The 13,984-nt window shown below is 33.5% G+C and overlaps 1 protein-coding gene across 1 annotated transcript; it reads right to left on the bottom strand.

The window, feature by feature from the left end:
• Positions 1-11,212: 11,212 nt before the first annotated feature.
• LOC140793220 (zinc finger protein WIP2-like) lies at positions 11,213-13,583 on the bottom strand. Its single transcript, XM_073144586.1, has 2 exons — positions 12,641-13,583; positions 11,213-11,853 (listed from the first exon to the last, which is right to left on the bottom strand). The coding sequence occupies exons 1-2, from the start codon at positions 13,289-13,291 to the stop codon at positions 11,389-11,391; spliced, it is 1,116 nt and encodes a 371-aa protein (XP_073000687.1). The 5' UTR covers positions 13,292-13,583; the 3' UTR covers positions 11,213-11,388.
• Positions 13,584-13,984: the final 401 nt, after the last annotated feature.

Here is a 13,984-nt window from a genome sequence, read left to right as displayed (position 1 = left end):
AGCTTTGGTTTTTCTTTAAATCGTGTTTTGCTGATTTGAGTTTCATTTGATTTTGGGTGAATTTACCACTGAGCTAAAGTTATTAGCTCATAAGACTCTTAATATTTCATATGTTGGTTAGCGTGGCGAATGAACATAGCGCATGGGATGAGGGGGCACAAATGAGCTGAGCTAGCTCCAAGTCAAGCTTGGCTCAAAATTAATTTTAAACCTAATTTTTATTTAGGCATGGCTCAGCTCAAGTCGAGCCAAGCTCGAATCGAGCCCGAGCTAGAGCCAAAGCTAGAATTGAGCCTATTTTCAAGCCTTAACTCAAGCCAAGTAAGTCTGAGGCTATCTTCAAATCAAGCTTATTTATCTGAGGCTATCTTTAGATCAAAGATCTAATGGTTATAAATATACTTATATATAATACTAATAAATATTTTTTTTATAGCCGAGCTTGAGTAAGCCGGCTCCCATCGAAGCTCTGAACCAAAAGATTTGTTTAGGCTTAAGCTTAGCTGAGCCCGAGCTTTAATCGAGCTGCTCATTCATTTCGACACCCCTAACCAGGGCCCATTTACCCCCACTCAGGAATTATTTTTCTTTTCACTGCACTAGTTGTTATAAAAACATTAGTTGCCCAATATAGAACATCTTTATTTTTTTGAGCTTGAGTTATTAACTATAAAGAGTTCAAGTTGATCTTAAAAGGCTCTATGATTCCAATTTATGGAGACATTTCCATTCACTATTTCTAGTACCTATGTTTCTACATGATTATGACGTCTCATAAGGTGCAATGTCCCTGGGATCATTTTACATTCGCTGTCAATAACATGATCTTGCTGCATTCACATTACCAATTCAATGACAGTGAATGCATCTAGAGAAAATAATAATAATAATAATAATAATGTCATACATGACATAAAGGGAACAATCACTGCAAAAGTATTTATGGTCCTTTCATTAGCACATATAGGAAAAGGAGAGAGCTCATGCCCTAGTCTTCATCCATGGTTGAGCATGGGAGCTTAGCTTATGAACTAGAGGGTTCATAGGAGCCTCTTTCTTCCAAACAATGATGTCTTTTCTCCTCTCCACCATGCCTGGGATCCTTCTCTTTTATAGGATGTTGATCTTGATGTAGTGGGAATAAGAAGAGAATGAGAGATGACCCAACTTGAAACTAAAGGAGAGAGCACAAGCCCTTCTTCAACTGAAGTGGAAAGTAGCACTAAATACTTTTTCAGACTTTATTGGGAAGGGGAGTGTCTATCTTACATTAATACCTAGACATATAGACTGGAGAAAAAAATGAAGAAAAATTCTAGACTTTGGATTCAAACACACCAACATAAAGCAACTCCCAGCTCATCACTCTATATAGAGGAAAGAGAGGAGCAGCAGTTATGGGCATAAATCAAAGATCTCTAGGGTTTTGAGTGGGTGGTGTAGTTATGGGCACAAAGAAAAGTGCTTGGCATTCAAGATATTATTGTAAGGGGGTTGTGTCTCTCATAATTTGCATTCATCTTTTCTTCTGATTGGCATAAAAATGGACAAGTGATTTGTTTTGTTTCCTTGTGTGTACTATCAAGTATCAAAATTAATTACATGGCAGCTTATTTTGAGAATGTATATTTTGATTCATTCACTTTTACTTGTAAAATAAGGTTAATACTGCTATAGTCATTTTTAACTTCTTATATTAGTATACATAACTTATACGATATAAGTTATTCTAGGTGTAATAATTATATTTGATGTAACATAAAGTTAAAATAATAGTTTGACAAATGACTAAAATACTTTTTATAATGCATAAATAAAAAAAAAATTAGATGGAAGAGTGAAGGAGTGAGAAATATGTATTACTATACTAATATAGACCTAAGTTATTGTTTACTTACTATACAAGTATAAGCCGTTTATTTTTCAATCTCTAATTAATTTGTTCATCTCTTTGATTTTTATGTGCATGAGAATGAAATTGCATATGGGAAATTAAAAAAAGCTGCTATCACAGTATATAATTTTTTTTATTATCCATATAGATCTTTTAAATAAATAAAATATATATATATATATATATAGATTAGTTGGTTGTTGGGAGATAGCTATATGTGATTAAAAGACACTAACATATGGTATTAACTTCTTGATGTGATCATAAAGATCTAAAATGCTTATACAGAAAATTTTGACCTTATTTCTTCCAATGTGACGATAAAAAAATTATAGATCCGTTAATAATCATATTAGACGAGTCAACTGGTTTATAATTTAAACTTGATTATATTAAAGTCAATCCTATTTAAAGTCTTCGTATTTGCATGGAGCTATAGAGTCGGGTCAAAAATTGTCACCCCTAATTTTGTTAACGAAAGAAGAATAGTTATTGAATTTTTGTGACGATAATTTATAGTACGTTAAGCAAATCCTTTTTGTAAATGACCGATGTTTTCTAGAGATAAAGGTAGGGTTTGAATAAAAGGAAAAAAAAAAGTTGCATAATGTAAGAATTTTTTTTATGTGCAAATTTTCCTTAAAATTTACTTTTATTTGACTTATTTATTTTTTAGCAAAGCTAAACTAAAGGATGCAACGTGCCAAATCCCGTTCACTTTTAGGAATAATTATTTTTTATTATTCTAGAATATAACTCCTTATTATATAATAAGAGCTAAATATCGTAATAACTTTATTCTAGAATATAAATACTATTCATTATTTATGGTAATTTTTTATTAACATATATATTTTTTATTTTTTATCACATCAAAAGTAATTATTAAACTATTAATCTAAAATATAAGTGAACATAATAATACTTATTTTTGAAATAAATAACTCATTTTAAGAATAATAAAAAAGAATTTACCTAAAAGATGCCGAAGAAAAAAAAATGAAGAATTTGAATTGAATTTTAGATCCTTTTGTGGGCCTTTTTATATGGGCCTAAAAATTGGGCTTCTCACCTGCTTTACTATTTCAAGCTCAGAGATCACAGTGGGTGCTCAGTCAGAAGGCAATAAATGTCGTCAAGTGTCCAACTATTTATTTTTAAAAATAATTAATTTAAAATTTTTTTATTTTTTTTTAAACTTTCAATCCCTTGTGATATTATTTCCTCTTTACCTTTTTTTTTGTTTTGTTTTTATCCGACAGTGATTTTATTTCCAATTCAGGCCGTATACCTGCTTGTAAGGATTTTGACAGTGAGAGATCATATTGACCCTTTTTTTTCTGCAGTTAAAATTCATGTTTCACCCCTGTTATAAATTGTTCCGATGAACCGGTGTCGCCCTATCCGTCCGATCGTCGATCGGGTTGAATCGGTGTCATCCAAATTTCGACTCACATCAGCTTAGTAGGTTGATTTGGGACACCTTGCTGTGGGGTTTGTACTAATCTAGGCCAGTAACTGTTTAATTATGTGTGATTCTAATTGAGCTTATAGATTCTGATAGTTTTGAGTTAGGATCCTAAGATTTAGGGCAATATTCCAATGTCAGAGATGTCCTTGGATCAAAATATTAACCCTAGATAGAGAAAGAAGATAAAAACAAGAAGGTGAGAAAATTGAGGCAATTCAAGTGGCTCTATTCCTTGTGTAGTCTTTAAACTGATCACATTATGCTCCTTTTGTCGACCGTACTACTAGAATAATGTGATATATAAAGTACACTATTCTTTATCATCTCAACTTAGTGTTTGGTTTATGTATATATTTTAAATGCGAATAAAAAGTTTATATGCAATTTTAACCAGTTTTTTTTACCAAACTAGTTATGTTCTACCAATATAAACCGGTACTTAAACTTATTATTAAAAAGATTCTATTACACCGTAGCCTTATAAAAAATGCTGAACTCGTAAACGATTTTACTTCTAAAATAAAACATTATTAAGATAAGCATTTTAATATAAAAATAAAGTTTTTATATAAGCAGTTGAGATACTAATTTAAATAGAATTTTACAAATAAAATGTTAAATATTTTAGCATTTTATCATAACATAAAAACGCTGAACTAGTCGGCGGTCGAGTAAAAACGTAAAATGCTCATGAGTTTTGACGTTTTTGGTATTGCTATAGTTTTTTTTAAAAAAAAAAATTATTTTAGTAATAAGTTTGAGGGATAATCTATTTTAGTAAATAAAAATTAAATACGGCTAGTTTGGTCAATCACTCTATCTTGATAAGAAAATGAGTGATAATTAATTTTATGGTACCCTCTCATCTGAAGTAGAAAAGCTTGCCTAACTTAGTTATATATATTGACCACACTTAAGCATGTCTGAAAGAAAGTTAATGCATAAAGGATAGGAACTTATGCCTAAGTTATCACATAGGTAAGCTTAATAGGATTTTATTAGAGAAGGATATATAGAGGTATTTACTAAGTACCCTCTTAATTATATGAGCTTAAGCTTTACTTTAGATAAGTAAACTAGTAGAATCTCTTTGCAACTTGTACATTTTGTAGAATAAGAACCAGACTCTAGTTGTAAAGATTGGTTTTTCAAAAAGAGAATCAAAATTCACTTCTCTTACCTTTAGAACTTTTTCTTCCAATAACCCCCTTTATGGCATCCTCCACTTTTTATCTCTATCAACAAATATGCTATCCTTATTCTTTCCCACATCTTAGTATCTTATTTCTTCTACAAAAGACATCTAAGATAAGAGTTCTTGTTCATCTTATTATAAACATCTAAGACATCAAATAACAATGTGAAAATTGTGAAGTAAAAAGTTAGAGATCATATTAGATTAATTTCTCAGCTTTTGAAAAATACAAGTTCTAATTCATTCTAGCTCAAATGCAGCAGGTTTAATAATAAAAAAATTTCCTGAATGATTGCATCATTTATAGCTGAATAGAATAACTTCAAGTCTTTTGGAGTTAACATCATCATACCTCTACTTGAATACGATTACTTTCTAACTTTATTAAGGTGGTCCATGAGATTCTGTCACATAGCAGTTGCAGAAAAGTACAGTGCATTGCAGGTGCACCAATTTAATCTTAATCACTATTAAGGGGAAATTACAGTTAAAAACTTGTGAATTTGAACCGATTTCAATTTGTGATTCAAACTTAATACTTAATTTCCTTATAGTTTTAACAGCTTAAGCTTTTAGAATAGTTAGCGATTTAATATGCATGGTAATAGAGTAAAAATCATATGTTTGAATTTTGCTATGCGTCTCTTATGTTATTTCAAAATATCATAAAATATTTATTCATGTAAATTAAGTCTATTTCCTACGCCGACTAAAATATCTCGAGTCTAAAATATAAAATATAACAGTTATTTAATATTTTAATTTGAGGGTGAGTTGAAAGCATTATAATTTTTATCCTGGTATTAATTTTTGTGCCCAAATTTCCTATTTGCACATCAAATTCCAGTTTCTTAACCAACAAATGATGAAATACCTATGTGGAGAACTGTTTATATTCACACTTTTGTGCTTGTGGGTTTGCTTTGAAGTATAGGCTTTTCAAAGACGTGGGTTTCTTTTACTTTAAACATATAATAGTTGCTTTGGTAGATAAGACCCAAGCAAATAGCCTCCCATCTTTATCTCTTTTTTGATGACAAGTCTCCTTGGCATTATCCTTTGATTCGATTTGATATTAGGATCATGGACATGAACGTCAACCTTTGGTTCTCTCTCTCTCTCTCTCTCTCTCTCTCTCTCTCTCTTATGGTCCTAGATAGAAGAAAGAAGCCTATAAATGTTCTTTTGTCACAACCTGCCTTAACTTTTTCCCCTTTAGTCTTTTGATCACATTTTGTTTCTCCCTTTGTTGCCTTTCTTCTCTCTCAAGACTCAAACCATATTCCCCAAAGGAAGGGGACCCAATTAGTGTCCACAACTCGGAGAATCTTATGCACATTCAAAGAAAGCTTTCTAGCTTTTAATAAGGTGAATGGATCAAACCAAGCATCTCAATATCTTAACATAATTGTGGTCTTGACTATCTTGACTACTCCTGAATCCTAGAAGGAGAAATTTCATACTTGAGAATGGTTCTCCCTGAGAAACTTGAATTTTATCTTACTAACATTTTATTTATAGATATGTAATTAGTAAATTGTATTATAAAATAGAATTTTACTTATGCATTGCGTCTAGATTTTATACTTGAGAATGGTTCTCCCTGCAAAACTTGAATTTTATATTATAACATTTTATTTATACTTATGTAATAAGTAAATTGTATTTCAAAATAAGATTTTATCTATGTAATGTGCCTAGATTTTATGTATGAATAGATGTATAAATTATAAGATGTTTGATAAAATAATATTAAAGTAGAAAATTTATTTTAAACTTATTCTTAAGAATTCTAGTCTATGACATTTGTTTTTAAAAGAAAAAGATATATATACAAATTACATGAAAATTGGATTGTAATTCTTCAATTTAAAAGAAATTTTTAAGTCAGTATGTTCGAAAACCAATTGGAATAATTGAAATTACAAATATTACATTTCTTGATGTAGCATAATTTAGAAAAATGAAGTTCAAAAGGCGATTTAAGTCATCTTGCAAATCTTCATCTACTTAGAGAATTTTGTGAAATCTTCTGAGATCTTTTATTTTATCTGAAGGATGTTTTCAAGGTTACGAGAACCTAACCCAAGGAACTGTTCATCATTGTTGTAGAGAGGCTTTTGAAGAACATTAATGGCTTTTGACGAAACATTTAAATCGCTCTCAACTCAATATATCTACATAGATCTATAAGAACTATATCTTGATGGTCACTGAGATGGAAGTATCAATCTTGAGGATTACTGAAATTAGAAAATTGATCATGAAAGCAGTTCATCACAAGGTTTAACGAGTAAGATTATTACAGGTTGAGTAATAAAAATCAACAGATGATAAGCTTCTTGTAATTTCTACCGATTTTAGAGATTTATTTTGATCTGTATTCGTGATTTTTTTTACTCGATTTAAAATTTTCTATGTAAAAATTGCTTGTGTTTGAGATTATTTATTTATTTATTATTCTATATCTTTCTATGATAAACATCTGAGCGTTTATATTATAAGTATTTTCAATTGGTATCATAGCATACCTAAAGATTCACATTTTTTTTTTCATATATCGTACTATTTACTAGGGAATTATCCTGACTTAACTTCCTCTGATTAGCTTTCTTGAATCTTCTCCTCACACTAATTCTTCTTCTTCTTCTTCTTCTTCTTCTTCTAATACAATTAGGTTGGAAAGATCCAGCGGAAAAGAATAAGTAATAAAATCTTAAAACAAATCTAGCATAAATTGAGGATAAGATATGAAATCTCCCCTCTTACTATTATTAGATTTACACCTTTTCACTTTATTATGGTTCTTGATAAATTCCTTCCGTTGCTAGTGATTTCATATATATACACTTCGTTTTAAACATGTAGATTGTGGACCCATTAATTAATATATCATTATCTACATGTCCTATCTTTTTATTCCATGAAGGTTTAAACTTCACACTTCTCCTATCATCTCATATATACTGGATTTTACTGCTCGGCGTATTCTACAAAGGGAGCTTGAATTGCATAAAATTACAATATAGCCGTGGGAATAATATGGAAGAGCAAAAGATGACTAACTTGCCACTTTTTGGAAGTGTATACAGGAAGATCCATACACAAGACTTCCATAAACTTTATTTTATATGCATAATACACTGTAAAACTTAAATACAAGACTAAATATGTTTAAAAACTGTTGATTCAATCAATGACTTTTAAATTATAAGTCACCGACTAAATTAACGATTTATATAGAAATTTTAAATCCTCAAAGAAAATGCAAAATTTGAGAAAAAATAATCTTTATATAAGTTGTTCATGTAGTCGACTTACTTAAAATTTAAATTTCTTCTAAGACTTAATAAATTATTCAGACTATATAAAATTTCTATATAATTTGTTGACATAATCAGTAATTTATATTTAGAAATCGCTAACTGAGTTGATGATTTCTAAACACATTTATTCTTGTATTTAATTTCCAAAAAGAATTAAACATGTTATTAAAAAAAAAAGCTAGAATCAAACTTAGAATAATAAAAAACTCTTTGCTTTTTGCTGCATCTAGAGTTGCATGGCTACGTCCAAACTCCAGACCTCGTGATTTCATTCATGGGAGGCAGAGCTGTCCCCATATACATGTTAAAATGTGAACAGGAGCAAGGAATTATATATATATTACATATATTACTTTATTATATTCTTGGTTGGTCTCCTGGACAAGATAACAGCAACACTACAGTTCACCACAAGGCCATGAACATGGCAAAAATAAATAATAAACAAATAAGTAGTATAATAAATATTGAAGAGAGGGGGTCATTGGGATTTTAAGCAGACAAGAGAGGCATGCACACTTGTGGTGTTCCAATGTGGGCAATCCTCTTGTGAATTGAATCCCCCATTCTCTCATCCTTGCTCCATCTAGTCCATAGTTCCAAGGAAAAGTTTTGTATTGAATTTTTTTTCTTCTTTATTTTGTTTGATGGGGCTCATGCACCTATGACAGTAAATTAAATAAGGCCAAGTTTTGTTGTAGCATTTGGATGCCAATTTAATTTGGGTGTATTGAAAGATCCTTGGGAATGTTTCAAGAGACATGTGGGAGTAGGGATTTATGTCATATATATAATATGAGGGCAACTACATCTCACATACTATATGTTAGTTACATTGAGTTGACTATGTTATATTATTAAGATAATGCTGGAAAAAATAAACAACTATTAATTCTCCAAATCCAAGGAAGTATTGATTTGAACTAGTATTAGAGTTTATTATCTTTTGGAGTCAAAAGCAATACACTGGTTGATAATATATGATTATACACTTATCGTATAAAAGCATGTCAGTCAAAAGTGATATAGTACTGGTTGACTATATATTGTTAATTATACACTGATCATGTGTATGTTTTTGAAGGAGATTACTCATATTAAATGAGGATGAGAGAGAAAGAAGAAGGCCACAAAGTATTTAATAATTGAGATTACTTTGGTTGAAACATAATCATCAAACACCTATTAAGACTAGTCTTTAGACGTGAGTCACTTTTCGTAAAGCTTAATATATATATATATATATATATAATATGCAATTATACACCTTGATATTATAGTACTTTTTACTAAAATAAAACATCTCTCATGAATCAGTACTCCTGATTTAACACAGCAACAACAATCCTAGCAAACAACAATAGCACTTCTCACCTCATGCCTCCCTTTTGTTACCTAGACACCACAATAGAAATATCCAAAAGTAACAGAAACACTAGTAAAAGAGAGTAAAAGAAGACAAAAGAAGGTATGATGCTTGAGTAATGTCAGGGTAGTGTGGAGCCTAAGTTATTTTTTGTGCTTTATTATTATTTATTTTTCTTCTTGTTTTCTGATAAAGGCTTTGTTTGAGATACTATTGTATAGTGCACCTTTGCACTGTCCATACACAGTTTGATGGATGAATTGTAGTTGATATGACTTGTCAAAAAGCCCTTTGTTGACTGCTCTGTGTCTCTAGATCTCTGTATACTTCTGACGAAAACCCTGGCACAAGGATCCATTCTCTCCTTAGTGATCTCACCCTCCAAGCTTCTAAGATTCATTTATGGACTGACCACCGTAATAAATTATACTACTGCTGGCTGCTACTATAGATCATATAGTAGTATTCTCTCTTCTCTCTCCTCTATCTCTCTCTAAATATCTCTAGCTCTCTCTCTCTCTCATATGTTTCCTGCTCCTTAAAGCAAGCTAATCATTTGATTTGAATATCTCATGGCATATGTTCCATCCATCAAACGAAAGCACATATTCACCATCCCAAAGCACAAAGCATCAAATCCAACAAACAAGAAAGAAGAGAGAAGAAGTTTTGCAGGAGTATGAAAAGCCCTTCCAACTGCATTTCTTGTAAGGAGAAATATATTTTGGGGACTCATCTGATTTCTTTTTCATTTTTTTCCCTTTCCTCTTGGCAGCTTTGTTACTGCTATCAGTTGCAGAAGAGGGCATGACTGATCACGGAAGAACAAGAATAAACAAAAGGGATTGATTTGGGTAGGTGAAAGGCCTCTAGGTACGGCCACCATAAAGTAAAGCATGAGATCTACATCTTTCTTCTCTTTGCTGCACTGTAATCTTGCTAGGTTAGCAGCCATTGATCGCCTCCTCTTCCTTTATGAACAAAAAGGGATTCCAGTCAAATATTAAATTCTAGCCAGCTAGGTACTAGGAAAGTTTATCACTAAATAAACTATATGATGCACACATGCAAGTATTGAACCTTGGAAAACAAGAAGAATTAGCAGCCATGCACGCATGCATATCTTAAAGAATGGCTCTTTTTTGAGTTTAGGTTTTGCAAAGCTGAGAATCTAACAAAGAAGTAAAGCTTAAGGGTGCGGGGTGAGAAAAGAACAGGAAAGGACCATACTTTAAGTCCTTATTAGGCTTTAATCATTGTCGTAATTAGTGGAAGAAAAGGATAAAGAGGAGCTCACTAAAGAGAGATAAAGATCTAAGCAACCATCATCTTGCTTTCCCTTCCACAACAAATCAGATCTGTCCAGATGAGCCAAAGGCAAAGTAAAGATGGCATTGCTCATTGTGTTGGCTGTGTTCAATTATAAAAAAATGGATGAATGGAGTACTATAGATATGAAAATTATTGCACAAATAATTAAACTGGATTTATATTTTCGATAAGAACTTGAGAGAACAAAAATGTACTTTTTAATATCTAAACAAATTAAGACCATTTAATTCTACATCTTTTCTCTACACAAATAGACATATAATTCTTCATGTATATATAGACTTTTTTTGCTATCTCTACCAATGTCACACACACAGTGGCTCTCAAGAACTTCATGAATCATAAATAAACTGAAAATTCTGTGCAATGCAAAGGCATCCATTGCCTCCATCCATGTCGTACTAAAGCAAACTTTACAAGGTAAGATCCTACAATTTGGTATTGAAAAGAAAGGAAAGGAAAGAAAGAAAGGAAAGGAAAGGAAGGACTAACTTTGTAAAGATAATTAATCTTTGCTAGCTTAGTTCTTGCAACCCTAGCCTTCCATTCCAACGATATGCTACCTAGCTAGTGCATCATGCAAACTCCCATGCAATTGTTAATAAAATAAATAAAGAGAAGTAGAACCTTAACCAAAGCATCCATTTTCTCCATTCAAGTACCGTGAAATCAACCAAGCTTTACTTACAAGAGAGGATCCCACATTGTTGTTGTAAACCACATTGAAAGAAAAAGCAAAAGAAGAGAAAAAGAGTAAAACTTTGTAAAGCTAATCTTTAGGCACTAGCAAGCAACTTGTTCCTTCTAATTAAACCCATGATCATCTTTAGTCCTCCTCCTACCATGATCATCCTGTTCAATCTCCGACGACGGCTCGTCGTCCTCTTCGAAGCAGTCGATCCCATACGCGGCGTGGCCGTGGCCGAAGGCCTTGATGTGATCCTTGAGTGATCTCTTGTGCTTGAAGTCCGACCCACAGATGCAGTACCAAAGCTTGCCGCAGTTCTTCTCATGCGTCCTCCAGTCGCCGCGCACGGCGAACGCCTTGCCGCACTTGCGGCACATGAAGGGCTTGATCCCATGCTTCCTCTTGTAGTGAGTTTGAAGAGTTCTGAAATCTTTAAGTGGCTTTGATCTTGGGTGATCTATGTTGTTCCTGCAACCTGGTGCACAGCAGTAGCATGGAAGCCTCAGCATGGCTGTGGGTTGGGTGCCCCTTAGGGATTCTGGTCCCTTCCTGTATTGTGATCCATGCCCCCACATGTGCATCTAATCATCAATATTGGATTAATTGTTAAAAAGATCAGTTTAGTGATAACTCTTGAGTAAAAATAATTTTATTTTATCATATGATCTTCATCATGAAGCATATGTTTGTACAGAAGAAGAATTAACGAGAGCAAGAAATGTTGTTAATTTCTAATATCATTCATGGAGAAGTTAACTAGAGAGAGGGGGAGGTGGAGTTGGCACTTTTAGATGAGGTGGGAGATGAAAGGGATGCACTGATCTCTAGGCTTTCTGATTTGATGAAGGACTGTTGCCATTGGATTCTGTCAGCCTAGAGCCCTAAGGAGTTTGCAAAGTATGGACTCACATGCATTGGCAAGAACCATGAAGTAAAATTTACTGCAGAGAAGCTGATGAGTTGGAGAGAGAGAGCGAGCAAATAGAGATGTATAGACTTTTCATGTGGACTGAGAGAATTTTAAGGTCAGGACTGTTTGGGCATGTGGTGCAGAAGATTGAAGGGAGTTTCCTGTTCCTCAGAAGCTAGCCACTTGAGCAGGTCTGAAGGAACTCTGAACGCTCCCTCAGTAATATCCCCTTCAAAGCTGCCAAACCCCACAATAACACACAAACTCCAAAAGCATACGCTATGGACAAAGCATATCAGAGATAACATCACCACCTCTGTGTAGTTCAATCACATAAAGAAAACAGCAGTACTACTTCTCTACTAGTCACACAAAACACAAACCAAAAGATATATAATTGCAAAAGAGAAAAAAAAAACTTTATCAATTAAATTATATGTATGTATGTACGTATATACCTGCATGTTGTTGTATCTGTTGAAAGTCTTGCAGCACACAGGGCAAGAGAACTGGGTAGGGCCAATAAGGATCTGAGAGGGGGTAGGGATCCAATATTGGCCTTTGGTGAGTCTCCCTATAGTAGGATAGCCAAGAGGGATGGCAGTGGCATCCTCCTCCCCCTCCTTGTCTTCTTCATCCACTGAGGTGGAGGAGACCATGGAGATTTGGTGATCAGCTCTACTGCTGCTGGGGCTTGGGAGCCCTATGTGGAGGGCCACAGTGACTGCCTCATCCTCATCATTTGTGTTGATACCTTCACCACCACCACCACCACCACCACCCAAGACTACTTTGCTCTTCCCACCATTATTAATAGCAACATCATCTTCCTCAAAGGCACTGCAAGAGGTGTCTTCTTGGTCTTCTTGGTGGGGGTACCTTGTGGGGCTGAGGCTGAGGAGGGGGAGGGCTTCTCTTAGGGGAGGGGAGGGGGGTGGGGATTGGAATTGGAATTGGGTTTTTGGAGCTGGTATGGAAGTGGTGGTGGTGTAATTGGAATAGTTGGTGTACAAGTTGTAGGAGGGGAGGGGTAGGGAAGGAGAAGGATTGGAGGAGAAGGAGTAGTAATTGAAGTATCCTTTGAAGAAATTGGTATGATGGTCTGCCATGGATGGAGCTTGGCCTTTGTGGGAGGAGGAGAGGTAGATGTGGAAACTATTAATAGAGAGAGAGAGAGAGAGAGAGAGAGAGAGAGAGAGAGAGAGAGAGAGAGAGCACTAAATCACCAAAAGATAAAGGTAGCCCAAAAGTCTAAAGGGGGTGAAGAGGAGTGAAAATTTTCACTAAATCCAAGCATAACAATGGGAACCAAAGCATGTGTTTGTATGAGGGATGACAGAGAGAGAGAGAGAGAGAGGTTGGGAAGTCACCTGGCCGACAAAGAGGAGAAGATTGACTCCCAAAACTTTCTAACTGTTGTGCTTTTTATTCATCCAAAATGTGGGGAGAGAGAGAGAGAGAGAGAGAGAGAGAGAGAGAGAGAGAGAGAGAGAGAGAGATCACCTGCCTGACAAAATAGAAAGGTAGATTGGCTCCCCAAAGCTTTCTACTAGTCTACTAGTTCTCTCCTTTTCTTCATCATTTTTATATATTTGTTTACAAATGTGAGAAAATTAAAACACTTTTTAATTTTGTAAGATCACCACCTTTGTTTTATTTATTTTGCACAACTAATTAACTTAATTATACATCACCGGATTAGTACGACAAGTATATATATATATATATATATTCATTATCTGTTTATAAGTACAAGCAGAATGGGTGATACAATAAAATAAAAACTTATTATGATTTTTTTT

The sequence above is a fragment of the Typha latifolia genome, chromosome 8 (genome assembly GCF_019914945.1).
Source record: "Typha latifolia isolate L0001 chromosome 8, TyphaL0001v2, whole genome shotgun sequence".
NCBI classification, from domain to species: Eukaryota; Viridiplantae; Streptophyta; class Magnoliopsida; order Poales; family Typhaceae; genus Typha; species Typha latifolia.
Note: the sequence above shows the minus strand (reverse complement) of the source record. Positions and strands in the feature narration are given on the sequence as shown.

Coding starts and splice junctions, on each gene's coding strand:
- LOC140793220 (XM_073144586.1), bottom strand. CDS start 13,291: ATGGCAGACCATCATACCAATTTCTTCAAAGGATACTTCAATTACTAC. Junction 11,854..12,640: donor ACAGATACAACAACATGCAG/GTATATACGTAC, acceptor ATTGATGATTAG/ATGCACATGTGGGGGCATGG.